This window comes from Kogia breviceps, chromosome 11 (assembly GCF_026419965.1).
Source record: "Kogia breviceps isolate mKogBre1 chromosome 11, mKogBre1 haplotype 1, whole genome shotgun sequence".
NCBI lineage: Eukaryota > Metazoa > Chordata > Mammalia > Artiodactyla > Physeteridae > Kogia > Kogia breviceps.
Genome location: NC_081320.1, coordinates 92,628,153 through 92,645,904, shown reverse-complemented (window position 1 = coordinate 92,645,904; position 17,752 = coordinate 92,628,153). Strand labels below are relative to the sequence as shown.

Here is a 17,752-nt window from a genome sequence, read left to right as displayed (position 1 = left end):
ATTCAGATTTTTGTGGCAGATACTGAAGCTTGTTTCACCCGACTCTGTTCCGGACGCCTTACAGACTGTGTTACTAGAAGCTGAAAAGCTGAAGGCTACGTTTCCCAGACTCCTTATGGCTGACACTCCACACATGACCTAGTTTTCCTCAAACAGGTGCACCCAATGCATAAAATTTGCCAGGTGAAACTACAGTAGAGACCATACTTTTGTTATTACTGTGCTCTTCTACTGGCAAGCAGTATACCTAACTTTTCTCCTTTTTTTTTTTTTTTTCTTTTCTGGTCATCCTGGTTGCTTTTTTGCAGTAGTGGTTACAGAAGTACCAGCAGTGCCCAGACCCTAGTTTCACGGCGGTAAAGGACAGTATGGACGGCCATTTTGCTGGCTTGTATCTCGGCAGAGTCAGTGTAGCACTGGAGCCAGCTGATAAGGAGTGGCTTTCCGATTTCCCAACTTTTTATGGCAGGTGTTGGCTCCTGCAGCAGGCAAGCTCCTCAATATTTTTTCCAGTAGTTACTCTTAAAAAACAGACCTACTAGAGCATGGACTTGAGGACACGGGAAGGGGGAAGGGTAAGCTGGGACAAAGTGAGAGAGTGGCATGGACAAATAGACACTACCAAATGTAAAAGAGATAGCTAGTGGGAAGCAGCCACATAGCACAGGGAGATCAGCTCGGTGCTTTGTGACCACCCAGAGGGGTGGGATGGGGAGGGTGGGAGGGAGGGAGGGAAGAGATATGGGAACATGTGTATATGTATAACTGATTCACTTTGTTATAAAGCAGAAACTAACACACCATTGTAAAGCAATTATACTCCAATAAAGATGTTAAAATAAAAAACAAAAAACAAAAACACACCAAAGCCTGCTCCTCCAGTCCTTTGAAAGATTTTGCAAGACTCCAATTTCTCATTAAAAAAAAAAAAAGTCCTCTTCTGTTTATAACAGCTAGAATGTTTTCTGTTACCTACAACTGAATCATGATTAATTAAAAACAATGAAAAATATACAGGCAGGAATCAGAAAGATCAGCAGCATCACCTTTATTCTGGAGCAGAGAATATGGCTTAAACCTCCAGTCATAACGAGGTTAAAATCTTCCTGCGAGTCTACATCTTGGAGTAACTTTTCCAAGCAGGAGCTGAGTCTACAGAGCAGACACATCTAAGCAAAATAATCATAGCAGCCCAGTGGTAGAAAGCTGGGCCAAACAAACTTCCAGAACTGCCCTGAACCTGTGCTGTCCAACCCAGCAGCTGGCAGCTACCCAGGGCAACCACACACTGGAAATGCAGCTACTCCAAACTGAGATGTGCTGTTAATGTACAACACACTGGACTGTAAAGACTTAGTGCCTAAATAAACAAGTAAATAAAATAGCCCACATGTGTGTAACTTCAAGGAACAAAAACTAGAGCAGAATGCACCCTTTCTATCAATAGGCAAAACCAAGAGGGAACCCAGGGAGGCTACGCCTTACATTCTCAGTTCTTTCTCTCAATTTCAGCAATTAGGAAGGTTAAGGACCCTCTCCTCTGTGTGCGTGGGGGGTTGGGGGATGGGGTTAGGGAGACCGAACGAAAGACTGAAGCTTATTGTCAACGCTACTGAAAAGACAGGGTAGAAAGACTGACATAGGAAAAAACATAATAATTCTCCCTACAAGAGCAATCTTAACGATAGCTGCCACGTCTTGAAAGCTTGCTATGTGCCAGGGCTTTACGGCATGCCTTATGTGTATGCTGGGCATACAAACTGCAAGGGAACTCAAAAAACAAAAATAGTTGTTTTAATGGTAGCATTACTATAAGTCTTTCCTTAACTTCTTTACTATTTGAGACGATGGCAAGAGGCTCATTTCTTCTCCACTTTAGTAGCACAGACAGCTGGCTCATCACGTCTGACTTCACAGAAGAAAAGCAAGCTGATGCCAGCTCCTGCACTCCGGAGGCCCCTCTTTTCTAACACGCTCACAACCGCAGCCAAGGAGCTTCCGCTGTTACGGGGCAGTGTAGGTGGTGCCTCCAACCCCCGTCCTGCGTCGTGGCGGCAGGGCCCCTTTCCGCTGGACAGCTCCTCAGCGGGCAGGTCACCCTCCAGGTTCATCTGGGCTCTACCGCAAGCTTTGGATTCCTGTACGTTCTGCTTCATTCTGCTTCTAAGCTTCTGCCCCCAGTAAAACTCTGCCCTGAGCAGAACTAGTACTGTATACATATATATGTCCCTCTCTGAGTAACACTGCCAAAAAGAGTTCCTTGCCAGAAATAAGTCTCGGAAGGAATCTGCAGTAACTAGACATTCCCTTTCTCCCCTTCCCTCTCTAAATACATGCATATATATACACAGAGAGGTACAAATATAAATATGTGTGTATATAGGTTAATATATGTAAAATATAGTAAGCATCTCAATTTATGTTATATTTTTTAATTACATAGATAGCTACACCTGGGGAAAAAACAGAAGCTAATCAGAATTCATTCATTCACCTACTCGGCAAATACTCACCGAGTGACCCCGATTTGATGTTATACTATATCATACTAGGCAATAAGGTGACAAAAACAAGAAAGGCAGAGTCTCTGCCCTCAAGGAGCTCAGAAACTAGAAAGAGAGGCAGAGATACAGACAAACCACTGCAGAATAACATCAGCTTCTATAACAGAGGTACACATAAAGTACTACGGGAGCATAAAGAGAGGTCATACATCCTCTGCCTGGAGGCACAATCATAGAAAGCTTCACAGAGAAAGCAATATTTCAGCAGGAAAGAATTTAAGGCTTCCAAAGAAGACATGGGGATGATTTCAGGTAGACTTACGTAAGTAAAAGGCATGAAACAGCAGGGCAAACGGAAGGAAATTTAAGTTGATTTCATGAAGGTGTAGAAAGGGGCACACAAAGACAAAGGGCGGGGCATAGGAGGATGAAAGGCAAGGGCGCAGGCAGGACCAGCGAGAGACCTGCCGACCACCCCAAAGCACCTCCACCACCACCCGGACAGACGGGACGCCACGGAAAGGCCTGAAGCAAAGGGAACAACGTAATTAGATTTGTGTTTCAGAAATATTATTCCAGGAACAGGAATCCAGTTAGGAGACTGATGCGTTAGTCCAAGAAATTAAGGCAGTGATGCTGGGAATAGGTGACGTTTCCATAAGGTATATTTGCATCTGAATGCATATATTAAGTTTAAATGTTTTTATTTCTATTTCTTCTAAAGGTGAAAAGAGCCTGAGGTAAGTCAGATAAGCAGAGAAATTCAAGGATTCTGAATCCAGGCATCTAAAAAAGAAAGTAGATGGCCATCAAGCTGGGTCTTAGTGAAAGGCTGGGAGAAAAAAAAAAAAAAAAAAAAAAAAAACATGGGGGAAGAAAACGATCTGTTAAACAGGGTTAGATGCAATAACGGTAAAAATGAGCAATGCAAGTTGTCGAGGAACATAGGACCAGGTTCACAAAAAGTAATAAGGGAGAGCTAGACACGTTATTTACCGAGAGTACCGTCTAAGACTCTTGTTTATAATATCTAAGAATCATAATGGCTACCGTTTATCGAATGTTAACTGTGAGCCAGGTACTGAGCAAGGTGCTTCAATGGTCATTCCTAAACTTACAATAGCACACTGCTGAGTGGGTACCGGAATACCATGTGAGACAAAAGTAAACTGCAGGCCAATCAAGTGGAATACGCCGCCCACAGACGGCTGGCCGGCGGTGTCTCCTCTCTCCTCAACCAGGTCTGGCTCTCCACACGTGTGGCCCACTTGATTTCTGCAGGGGTTTCACCCACTGGCAATATGTTACAGACAAGCAAGCCTATGTATTTAAGTTAACTTATTCTTCTGCATTATAAAACTACCACGATCTGATAAAGGTGGTTTGAAAAATTTAAAAGAATAGGGGAAAAAGACAATATTTATTCACAATCCCAAGATGCACAGACAATACTGCCAGCATGTCTTCTCCCTTCCTGTCCTTAATCCAGGCATAGGGATCTTTCTTTAAAAATCTTTTCATTCAAGTAGAAGATATATTTTAAAATGCGTACATTTAAGGGTACAGCTTGGTAAGTTTTAACGCACCCAAGTAACCAGCACCGAGGCTAAGAAACAGCACACCAGCAGTAACCCAGATACACCCCCTCTTGTGCTCACTTCCAGCCACCATCACTGCCAAGATAAACACTTTCCTGACTTCCAGCAGCATAAATTAAATCTGCCTATTTTTATACTTTATATGAATGGAATCATGTACTCGTTTGTGTCTGATTTCTTTCATGCAACATAAGTACATTCATGCTCTTGTGAGTAGCTGAAGACGGTCCAACTCACTGTCAGTGTAACACTATTACATGGCTAATGTAACACTACTGCTGTGTGTGACTGAATCGGAACTTCTTTATCCTTCCTTCTACTGATGAGCAGTTGGGTGCTCTCTAATTTGGACCTAACAGCAACAGTGCTGCCCTGAACACGCCAGTAATTATCTTTTGGTGAACGTTTGCGTTTCTGGGTGTATGCCTAGTAGTGGAGCTGCTACAGAGTGTGCAAATGCGCAAACTTAGTAAACAGCGCCAAACACTTTCTAAAGTGATTATAGCAATTCATGCTTTAAGCAGCAATTATGAGTTCTGGTTGTACCGTATCCATGCCAACACAGGGTGTCCCAGGTCTTTTTCATTTTAGCAGTTCTAGTGAGTATATGATGGGACTTCTTTATGGCTTTAATTTGCATCTCTCCATGACTAATGGAGTTGGATACTTCTTCCTGTATTTACTGGCCATTTGAATGTCCTCCTTTGTGAAGTGCCTGTTCAAGCCTTCTGCCCATTCTTCTGTTGGCTGTCTGTCTTTCTTATGCATTTGCAGGAGATTTTTATATATTCTGGATACATAGCCCTTACTAGATATATGACTTGTGAATATCTTCCATTATTCTGCAGATTATTTTTTCATTGCCTTAACAGGGTCTTGATTAAAAGAAGTTTTTAAACTTCTAAATTAGTCCAATTTACCAGTTTTTTAACTTTATAATTGGTATTTTTTGCAAGAAGTCTTTTCCTACTCCAAGGCTGCAAAGAAGTTCTTCTATATTTTCCTTGAAATGTGGTATTTTTGCTGTCAGTAAAATCCTGTTAAGACAGTGTACTTTGCACTCATAGCATTGTATGCATACTTTTAATGCACATATCATAATATACGGACATTATGATTTTTCTGTCTTCTCACCTAGACAGTAGTTTTTCAAGGGCAGAGACCATGTTTATTCATTACTAAATGCTCAGGGTATGTGAATATTCCTAATCTATTGTTTGTATCTGCAGACATGAATAAGAAGTCTGATTTTACTTACTGTACTATTTAAATGTTTGAAGAAACATTTTCTAAACCCTAATATGTTATGCCTACAGTAGCTAAATGTTATTCAAATAAGATTTCATGTCACATTTTCAATTCTGGTTCATCTTTAGAATCTTCTTAATTGAGAGGGCAAACTGAATGATTTGAATGTTATCAACTAATCCAAGTATAGAACTAAAAATATAAACATGGTAAGAAATACGGCACTTAAGCAGGATACAACTTCGTTCAGAGGAAAATCAAATCAATTGAAAAATATCAAAAAAATACAGGCCATAAAACAATTATTCCATTTCATAAAATAAACCTAAAATTTACTCTGTTCATATGGATTGGCTAACTCAAGATAGAAAGTTTTAAACATGGAAACTGAAAAGTCTGTTTCAGAAGATAAATGAAATTCCAATGCACAGAAATGTACACGATAAAAGGATTTTCTGTGAGAGATTCCTCCCTTATAAGAATTACAAAAGAGAAAGTAAAATAAAAGGCTCATTTAGACTGCAGAAGAAGCATTTAATTTGGGGGCAGTCTACCAAGATTATAGTGTAACCAGAGGCATTAATGAGGAAAACAGTTTTCTTTCAACTCCGTGTAATAGGGAAAGCAAAAAGAGGTTCGGCAAAACTCACTCCTGAAATGATTACTACTGGCGGTTTTTATATTCATAGTTGCACACTGCTAATTAATTTAGTGTATAACAGCAGAAACAGATTAATCCCCCAAACCAAGTCAACAACTCCCAGCATAAAATTTAACATGAAATCTCATTAATGGCAGTGTTACACAGCTCAAAGGTTAACTTCCTAAGCACTAATAGTATTTTTCAAGTCCTACAACAGACAACATAACCGAACAGGTTCACAAGAACAAGGACAGTTCCGTACATCAAGCGTGGCTTTACAGAAACAATTCTTGTTGATCGATTACTATAGTAATCTATTTAGGAGCTGCTCTCTCTGGTATCTGGTAATTTGACGGTTGATTTCTGAGAAACCTGTTTGCCAACTGAGAACTGAGCTGGTGGTACCCATAACCTAGGCTAGGATCACAAACAGAGCTCAAACTGAGCTCAGCCACTACCCTCTCTCCTCCAACATATCTGTAAACAATCCAAAGTACTTCCCTGCACCTAACACTTACTTATAGCAAATTTCATCCTAAATTCGAAATATTAAGAATGCAACACTTACTACTGGTGATACTACTTCTGGAACTACTTATGAGAAGAAGCAGCAGAAAAATACCCCGTGTTGTGAATCACTCTAAAGTCTGACTCTGCTTCAGTTCATCTGCTAATTAACAGGCCAGGCTACAATTTAGACGTTCTCATCTGTGGGAGTCATAGCCCCCTGTACACTTGTAAAGAAAGCTGTAACTGCTTTTTCCCCAGGAAACTGAATGCACCTGCATGTGTACATACATGAACACACAAAGTCACAAACAGACACATACTAACATAACAAATTTCACACACTATTTCAGGGGCTTTAGGGACTGAACCCTTTTTGAATCTTCTAGCATTCTTGGAACCAGATTAAGAGAACTGTAGTTAGGAAAAATAGAGGTATATGGAGTATATTTTTATTTTCTTTTTCCAAGACCAATTTTTCAATCAGCACTTCCCCAACGTTATGGAGGACAGACCGCAAGAAACAGGAAACTGTCTCTCTCAGGAGCCCATTTCTCCCATTTGATCCCAGGGTAATACTAGCATGAATGTGCAAAGATGTGTACATAAAATGCTCAGTGCAGTTCAGTCCAAAATAGAGGAACACTGGGCACAATCCGAAAGTTGAAAAGCAAAGAAGAAGATAACTAAATCATGGTACATACATGTCCAGTGACCACTGTTACACCATGACATAAATGGTCCACATGCAATGACAAGGGCAGATGTCCATGACACATATCATTATATGAGAAAAAGCAAGCTTCAAAATAATATATGCAGGACAAATCCACTTTAGTTTAAAGAATAAAATAATAGTCCTCCAGGAGACAGAGCTCGAGAGCTATACAGAAAATCTGTCTATGCTCAGAAAAAGTCTGGAAAGATATATATAAACTTTAAAATGTTTACCTCTAAGCAGTGGGATACATAGAATGGGGAGAGAGAAAGAACTGAGTGAGAAGAAAGAGAACTTACATATCAATGTATTATTGACTATTTTTATATTTTTAAAAAATCAGAAAGACCAAAGTTACCACAAATATACATGTGCGTCTTACCAAAAATTAACAAATATCAGTATTTTTTTCATAAGTGTTTCACATATCTTTTTTTTTAACTTTCAAGAAATAAAGTATGCCAGATTATATTGATTATCTGAACTCCTATATTATCTGAATTGCTAACACTCCCTATAAGCAGATTGTTAAAATAGAAGCCTGTACTATATTTGTAATTAAAGAAAACATTACACATTCCAGTCAAGATGGAGTCATGAATTATGTTGCAATATGTTCACCATGCTCCAAAATACTGACAATAATAGAAAGAAGAGGCAAAAGACACTCAACTTTATAGAGGTCAACCTCTGGGGGCTCAAAATTCAGATGCTGGCAATGGCTGCCAGGTCCTCCTTCTCCGAGAAGAACTGGGAATTAAAAGGATTCCCTGTAAGAGGGAGAACTTCATCCTGGCTCACTGCCTGGGGTTATGTATTTATATTTATTTCATGAAGCTGTGGGCCGATGGAGGCAGAGAACTAGAATCAGAGCCCAAAGGAACTGGGCCAAACCATCACTGGTTCCATGTCTGTATTTCTCACAGCCTCACTAGTACAGGGGGAGGGAGTCCCAAGTGAAAAGCTACTCTAGGATATGGTTCTGGACTGAAGCACCAAGGGATTAGATAGGAGGAAACCACAAAACTACAGAATCCTTAAGGAGGGTCTAGGGAAATAAAGATTAAACTGAATGAGGACTTCCCTGGTGGCCCAGTGGTTAAGACTCTATGATTCCACTGCAGGGGGACACGGGTTCGATCTCTGGTCAGGGAACTAAGATCTCACATGCCACGCTGCATGGCCAAAAAAAAAAAACAAAACTGAATGGGAGGGCTCAAAACAAGCTTGCAATTCAAGACATCTGGAAAAATGAAAATTACTAAGGCAATAATTTTAACAAAAACCCACTTCAGATGAAATCATTTGAAACGTCATACTATTAATGTGTGTCTTTGTGCAATATAAGATTGAAAATCCTTTAAGAAGGAACAAGATAGCACATAAAAGAAAAAACAAATATGATCCTATCAAGTCCAATTTTGTTTATGATATGAGGTAAAGCTCTAATTCATCTTTCTGTATGTGGATATTCCTCAAGCCTATACTTTGATCTCATACAAAAAGTGGTTCATTATTACTTATTTATCAATAAATATAAAAGCTAAAACTATAAAACTCTTAGGAAAAAAAGCACAGGAGTAAATCTTCACAACCTTAAGTTAGGCACAGATTTCTTAGATACAACACCAAAAGCACAAGCAATAAAAGAAAATGTTAATAAACTGGACTTCAGCAATATTAAAAGCTTTTGCACTTCAAAAGTCACCGTTAAAGTAAAAAGTCAAATCACACACTGAAGAGAAAAATATTTTCAAATCACACACCCAACAGCTTGTATCCAAGAGTTTAAAAACAACAGCAAAAACTCTTACGACTTAGTAAGGAGATGACAGACAACACAGTTAAAAAATGGGGAATATATTTATAGCCATTTCACCAAAGAAGGTATAGAAATGGCCGATAAGCACATGAAAATATGCTCATTATCATTAGTTATTTGGAAACACATACCAAAATGATAATGAGATACCACACACACCTATAAGGATTGCTTTAAGCAAAAAGCCAGTCAAGAATGTTAGCAAGGATATGAAGAAACTGGAACCTTAATACTTCCTGGTGCAGCCACTTTGGAAAACAACTGGGCAATTTCTTCCAATATTTAACACATATACACCATACAATCCTTCAGTTCCACTCCCAGATACCTACATGAGAAATCAAAACATATTTCCGTACAAAGACTTGTATACCAATGTTCACAGCAGCATTATTCATGATAGCTAAAGAGTGCAAACAACTTAAAAGTCCATCAGCTGGTGAAGGGGAAAAGAAAGGGTTATCCGTGGTACTGAAATACAACTGTCATTTGCTTGCTTTTATTTCAGTATTTCTCAATAATCCATTTATAAATTCAAAATAGCTGTATGCTTAGCCCATGCCTCAATTCTAAACATTAATTAGTCCAGTTGTATAAATCTGTAGCCACTTAAAATGTTCGTAACAAGAATTCCCACAGTGAAGATGATTTTTTAATGGGAACCTTGTATATTAACCATTTCCAACTCTAATTAGATTTATCTGGGGCAAACACTATTGGCTACGTGATATGACTAACACTAACTAAACAAAATGTTAATACACTCTAAGTGGTGGAATACTGTTACATCTAAAAAAAAAACATAATAACCAACATTAATAAGAAACTAGAAATCTTTGATTTGGTAGTTATTCACAAATTATGCATTTTGTTCTATTTAAAAACAAGTATCTTGTGCACCGGGATAACAGCCAATATCTTAGAACTTGTATGCTCCACTTGTACTAATGCAAATGCAACAGAACAGCACTTAACATCTTTTCTTTGCTTGGATACTTAAGTAGAAATCATTATTTTCACAACCGAGTCATGAAAATCTTGGGCATTAAGCAGATTACATATGCAGTCGGCTCTCATTTTCGAGTTATAATTTAATGTGGTTATTACATCTACGGTTAATGTGTAACGCACGGCATCTTAAGGCGAAGCACTGCATTTTAATCTAATAATAGTAGCTATAATATTCTGAAATGTGCTTCATGAATCAAAGCCATCATGTGTTCACTGAGGGCTTGGATTAGCACTTCATGAGACCTAGATCTATTACAGCTTGTTGGAAGAGGAAAAAGGAAGACCAGAAAGCTTTTAAGGAGCTAAAAAAAAAAAAAAAAAAAAGACAAAAACCGACCATCATTTTGGAAGAATTCCTTTTCCTCGCTAAACGGATCCTGTAGAGGACTGCCGGCGGCCTCCTACATTTACTGCAGAAATGTTAACGGAGCAGAGTATGTTCCCACTTCTGGTGGCACAGCAGGCTCTACTCCAAAGAGGCTACCAAGGGGCCGGGCTGACACTTTCTAATTCATCAGAGAGGCAGAAAATAGGAAACCCGAAAGCCACAAAAGGCTTTTCATGGATTCTATCAAGAAGGATGGGGATTCAGGATAAGCTTATGGAGCCGAACTCAGCAAAAACGTGGTGCACTTCTCTACTAACCGGAGAGATGACACTCCCCTTACAGTAGCAGAAATCCAACAAGACCTCAACAGCAACCAGAACACACACGTATGAGTTAAACTGGAAATTCCCTATATTTTTAGGCTAAAATCTACTTTCGAATTCATTTTTACCACACGCTAAGCTTTTTGCAGTGGGAGTTTCCAAATGAGCTTTATTAAACATTTACTAGGCAGTCAGTCTGTGACAAGCACTCTATGGAGAGAGTACAAAGGTAAAGGACATATTTCCAGTTGTGTGTACCAAGCCGTAGCACACACGAGCTGATACAATGATGTGAGATGCTTGGGGGATATGGAAGAGGGAACAATGGGCACCCAAGGAAAGCTTGATAAAGAAAACGACAGCTTAGATGGGATCAAGAGGGCAGGAAGATGACAAGAGCACAAGACAAGAAGGGCGGGACAGGCAAAGAGAACCAAAGCTGTGAGAGAGCCTACTCAGAGAATGCGGCAACTTCAGCGTGACTGGAACACAGCACGTGTTTGGAAGGCATGAGAAGAGAGGAGGCTGTGGAGACAGTGGGTGATACGGCTGAACACGTGGCGAAGGATCAGAGGTGCAAAAGGTACAAAAATGGGGATAAAGATCTCATGAAAAGCAGGTCTTCCACTGGACCTTGAAAAATAGTAAAATCTGCCAACTCCCCAATATAAGAACGGTTTTGAATTCCACGGAGAAAACACCATAGAATTTAATGTGCTTTCATATCCAGTAAAAGAAAACCGAACAGAAACTAATCAATACAACAAGTCAAAACACGCCAAAGGACAAAATACACCTACACCACTCCAGGCCCCTGGAAAATGCTATGACTTCAGTTCAAAGAGAGAGTAACAACAGTAACCAAAAAAAGTCCACTATCTGCAGTATTGACTGCAGAACACAATCCTCCTCTGAATATCTCGCCTTCTAGAACTGTGACGTCCAATCTGGTATCCAGTAGCCTTGTGTGGCTAGTAAAATTAACTTAAATAAAATCAAACAAAATTTAAAATTTGATTCCTTAGTCGCACTACTTTTATTCCATGTACTCAATAGCTACATGTGACTAGTGGCTACCACGCTGGACAGTGGAGATACAGAATATTTCCCTCACTGTAGAAAATTCTACTGGTCACCGCTCTCCTGGAGTCACCACTACAGGAGGAATAGGAGAAAAACCCTTAAGGGCCAAAAATCACATTACAAACTTCTTTGAGATCCTGAGATCACTTAGCAGTGAACTGGGGATACACATGTGTATTCAATAAATGTTTGTCAAACTGAATTTTAGTATAAAAGAAAGAATTACGGAAATTAAGTAATTGTACATATTCCACTGTAGGCAAAGCTAACTACTCCTTAACTCTATTAACAGATTCCACAACTGACGCTTTCTACCAGAGTTCTAGAAGCAACTACACAGTATACAACTACCGATGAGTTCGGCAAGATGAATACAGCCAGTTTATAAAGAAGATGTGGTATGTACGTACACACACACACACACACACACACACACACACACACACACACACACACACACACCGGATACTACTCAGTCATAAAAAGGAATGGAATTCTGCCATTTGCAACAACATGGATGGACTTGGAGGGCATTATGCTAAATGAAATAAGTCAGAGAAGGACAAATACTGCACGATATCACTTATATGTGGAATCTAAAAAATACAACAAGCTAATAACTATAACAAAAAGGAAACAGACTCACAGGTATAGAGAAAAAACTAGTGGTTATGAGTGAGGAGAGAGCAGGGGGAGGGGAATATAGAGGTAACGGATTAAGAGGTACTAACTATTAGGTATAAAATAAATAAGTTACAAAGATATATTGTATAGCACTGGGAGTACAGCCAATATTTAATAATAACTATAAATAGAGTATAACCTTTAAAAATTGTGAATCACTATTTTTTGCCTTATATTACATAATACTGTACATCAACTATATCTAAAAAGAATTTAAAAATTAAAAATAAAATCAATGTATGGAAATATAAGGCAAACAAACAAAAAACACATAAAAACAAAAGAAAGGAGATTAGGTGTAGCTCACTTATCACAACAGATGTCTTCCAAAATAGTTACTAGAAAAATGAATGACATTTTACACTTTGAAAGTGAAGCTTACCATTTAAAGGAATCCTGTGGAAACCAATCTATGAAGAGGATTATCATCTCTAAATTTATCTAGTTAGAATATCAGAAATAGCTACTGTCTTTGACCCAAAAAAAAGTGCCAATTCTGTGTTGCTACAAATACTCATAAAACGTTAAATTCCATGGAGCAAAGGCTGACCAACACGAGGGAGGTCTCAGTGAGTACACGCTTCCTCCTTCCTCCTCTCCCAGGATGAGCTCTCCTGAGACTCATACATACTTCGTGGGTCCAGATAAATTTTGTTCATAAGAATTTCAATGAGGAAAGGGAAAAGCGATTAAAATTCAATAGAAAATGGACAAGAGAACTGAATAGGAACCTCTCTAAAGAGGACCTCTCCTGAGATAAGTCCATCTCATTAGTAGTCAGGAAAATACAACTCAAAATCACAAAAAGATATCACCAAACACTTAAGAGAATTGGTAAAATTTTAAAAACCACCTATGCCAAGGTGCTGGATTGGAGCCGATGGCAATCCCAGACACTGCTGTTGAGAGTGCAACGGGTAAAACCCCTTTAGAAAATTATTTGGGATTATCGACTGAGGTTGGACGTACACATTTATCTAATAACGCAGACTTCCAGGGCTAGGTAGGTCCATGCCAGAGAGAAAGGTCTGCACGTGTGCACTAGAAACACGTACAGAATGATCGCGCAGTATTATTTTTAGGAACCAAAACTGAAAACAAACCAACGTCAGTCAACATTAGAAAGGATAAACTGGAATATATGCCTATAGTAATAAATTTCCACACAGCAGTAACAATGAGTCAACTGCAACACATGTAATAGCACGGACGGATCTCACAAACATAATGTTGAGCCTGACTCTTTCCATAAAGTACAAAAACGAGTAAAAGTAAACTATCATACTGGGAGGGGTGTGATAGGTTTTAACGTTGTTTTAAAACAAGAACAAAACACACATGGATCTAGTTATGGGGATGAGTCAGGATCTCTGGAAGGAGAGAGAAGAGTTAGAAGGGCGTGAGGGGACCTGTGGAAGGCCTGTCATGAGCTATTGCTTCATCTGTGTGATGGTTTCATGGATGTTTTCTTTATGATACTTGGACATCTTTGTTTTGTGTATTTTTCTATATGTTATATTTCACACACAAGAAAAGTTTAAAAGAACAGCCTTCTCTCTCTCTCTCACACGCACACGCACACACACGCACGCACACGCACACACACACACACGCACAGAGTAAGGCGACTGTTTCACTCCCCTCACAACCACCTTTCAAACCCCCCCTCCTCTCACCCTGACTCACCTCTTGTAGCACTTTACTCATCAATGGCGACACACTGATACCCTCTCCTACTTCTGGATGGATTTGGAAATTCACTCTTTGATAAAGAATCTGAGAAAAGAACAACTGTTTTTAAGTTTGCCTCATTTTACAATGTAGGCTTGAAATTTTAAAAGTACTCTTTTGAAGGAAAAAAACCCAAAGCACTATTCCCTAAGGACCGCTTTGTGGTAACAGGCTTACCGTGGGGCCTCATGGGCACCTTCACAAGGAAGGACACGGCCACAGTCTCAGGGTCAGGGTCAAGTGTGAGAAACCTGATATACGATATGCAATAAATGACCACGAGACGAAAATGTGATGTCCAGAACCTCTTCACACACTTAACAGTATTTAACAGTACTGTATTTCCAAACCAGAGCACCGTCCTCCCTGACACAGATTTGGCCCGTGAATTTTAGGAAATTCAGCTTCTCTCTAACCAAAGCCCATATCCTGCCATGTCCCAAGGACTTCTAAGGGGATGGTGCCATCACTGGTCTTAATTCATAAGGTTTCAAGTATATTGTACAGGACCACTTCTTATATATTTTATTCTTGACAGCACTAACTTTCCCCATTATATTCAATAATTTATTTCCTAATATACTTTCTTTTTTTTCTCATACCTGTACCCTTTCTTCTTTACTGAAGAAATAAAATAATAAAGCCAACACTAATTTATATCCTACTATCTTCAAATCCCTTTTCATGTAAGTGACAGACTATTTTTTTCCCATAAATTGAAATTTTCATGGTGCTGAAAAAAAAGAGCACAAATCCCAAATCCACAGACTCAGCAAAATATACTTCATACAGTTCAGGGGCACTTACTTTGTGGGGGACACTTACTTCTGTCCTCAGAGAGCTGCTGGCAGCCAAAAGAAGTTCAATGCTGCCGGGAGGGCAATGTGTCAAAGCAAACGCCACGAGCTCCTGACGAGTGGCCAAGTCCTGGTAACCTTCCGATCGCCCTAACTGGCTACAAACAGCCCAACTTTTAGAATAGCCTGGAAAAAGGGCAAGAAAAGACAAACTGATTTTCACTAGAAGAAAAAATCTTTAATCTAACACGAGAAGCGGCTTTCTGCTTAGGTCTTACGTCACCAAAGCAAAGTCAGCCATTAGATGCATATTATTACATAAGCAGAAGCACATAAGGACCTGAAACTAGAAAAGAAAGATCAGGTGAGTTTATTGTCTAGAAAGTTCAGTGCTGCTCCAGACAAATTCTTCTGATAAACTATGTTAAGTTTTAGATTACCTCGCAAGGCTACAAAATAATCTACTGAGCTTTGACGCCGAGTGAAAGACTGGGTATCTGAGTTCAGAAAGACCTGAGGGTGTGGCCCAAGCACTTGTGTGAGAAAGTTCCAAGTATCACACATCCTTCACCACTAAAAAAACAATAATAATAATAACTCCTCCTTCACTGGGTTGTTAGAAGGACTGAACAATCTTTATTTAAAAACAACCTGCATTTAAAAGCTGTATTTATACACTGCAAAGCCTAGATAAAGAGAAATTAGTATAGGGAGCTACACAGCATCATTCACTTTATAAAGACAGAGATCCAAGGACAGTGCCCAAAATACAGTCAGCCCCTGAAACCAGCAGAGTTTTATCCTATGCAAGCTTATACTGTGAATTCTTAAAACGCACTTTTATTCTTATCTGAAGGCATTCCAGTTAGAAAGCAGGTCTTCTTTCTAAATATACAGCGTCAAAATTAGCCAAAATTACAGGTACCATTCCTTATAGGAATAAAATTATTACAAAGCTCTCCAAGTAAGTGGTAATAAATTAAGACAACAATGATCATCCAGAATACCACAATTTTTCTGAACTGAATGTTGCAAAATCACTAGGTTAATATTACAGAACATAGCTCTTTCGTGAAAACAGTTTTCTAACGCTGAGGGTATAAAGTATTGAGCTTTTTTTTTTTTTTTTTTGCGGTACGCCGGCCTCTCACTGCTGTGGCCTCTCCCATTGCGGAGCACAGGCTCCAGACGTGCAGGTCCAGCGGCCATGGCTCACGGGCCCAGCCGCTCGGCGGCATGTGGGATCCTCCCGGACCGGGGCACGAACCCGCGTCCCCTGCATCGGCAGGCGGACTCTCAACCACTGCGCCACCAGGGAAGCCCATAAAGTATTGAGCTTTTCCCCAGAGTTTTCAACATTTTCATAGACGTATTGCCAGACTCTCTCTCCTTGACTCTCAGAGAACTTTATTCAGGCTTCTCTGAGCCCTCTTCTCAAGGAGGCCTATACCTTGGCCCAGTCCTTGCTGAACCTGTATAAGCCAGTTTTATCAAGAATCCTGCCAAGTCAGTTCGGAGAGAATCTCTCGCCCGGCAAGAATCAACCCCTCTGCTCCTGATGTCTCTTTGCTGTCATTTTTCACCCACTGTTGACCCCTCAACCTGCTCCTCAGTGGTAAATTCCCAGCTGCCTTTTCTGTATTTGGAGCTGAGCCTGTTCTCTCTCCCCCACTACAAAATGCATGAATAAACGCTTCCTTACCATTTGTAACAAGTGTCAGAATGTTTTTTTCCTTTAACAGTATACATACAGAAAGTATACATATCATCAGTGCACATCTCCAGGAGTTATTACCATGAAGTGAAGCACTGCATTTCTAACCACTCACTAGGAAGGCACAGACAATGGATAAACGGAAGTGCTTGAGTTTTCACATAGTCAGACATAGCTACAGAAAGCAGATCACTTAGCATAGAGCCTGTAATAAGACAACATCACTTCCTAGCCCTCTGGGGAATGTATTCTTTAATAGAGAAATTATTCCACGATATAACCTGCTTATCCTCCAGAGACTTGAGCTATAATTTCAATATAGAAAATTTTAGGGTTGCAAACTACTTCCCAATTACTCAACATTAATTTGAAAAGCATTACGCTATCTCTTAAAAAAATTAAGGAACAGAAATACTGACAATTTAGTCACAAATTATAGATACTTCAAATTTTTTTAATTTTCTTTTATACGACAAATACATAAAAAGGCATTCAAATATTTGAAAACTGTTATTAAAATTATGAGCCTGTTTTTAATATGGAATGGAAAGCAACCATATCTCAGATAAAATATAACCCTTGAGCCCATTAAAGTATGTATATTAATATACAAGCGCATGGAATACATACTCATCGGTGCTCACAAGACATTTCTCAAGGCTTGCGAACACAGGGTGGCTGGCTTACCGATTAGGCCAACTGATTTCAAAACAGACCTCTTCCATTATTCACCACGTACACAGGACATGAGCACAGTGTTTAGTATCTACTTCACCTGTGGCCATCAGCTCCTGACAATGCACATTGGCAGCTTTGTAGTCATGGAAACGAAGTGCTTGCTCTACTAGAAGGATTAGAACCTGTCCACGCCTTTCTTCTGGGTCTTCACCTGTAAACACATGCAAATGACTTACTGATTTGGGCAGTATCAATTGACAGAGGAGCTCCTTAACACTATCCTTCTAATTAATTCCAAAATAAAAAACAGAGATTAGACTGATTTTTATAAGATTATAGGAGAAAAGATCCTGGCCACTTAGA

General features: G+C 39.4%; 1 protein-coding gene across 8 annotated transcripts in view; it reads right to left on the bottom strand.

Annotated features, from left to right (window-relative positions):
* The window catches only part of NBAS (NBAS subunit of NRZ tethering complex), a 333,351-nt gene that overhangs the window by 137,792 nt on the left and 177,807 nt on the right, over positions 1-17,752 (bottom strand). For all 8 annotated transcript variants that reach the window (XM_067008085.1, XM_067008087.1, XM_059078230.2 and 5 more), the window contains 3 exons: positions 17,487-17,600; positions 15,026-15,183; positions 14,156-14,245 (listed from right to left, as the gene is read on the bottom strand). In XM_067008085.1, the coding sequence (XP_066864186.1) occupies positions 14,156-14,245; positions 15,026-15,183; positions 17,487-17,600 (362 nt within the window). The remainder of the gene's footprint in view (positions 1-14,155; positions 14,246-15,025; positions 15,184-17,486; positions 17,601-17,752) is intronic.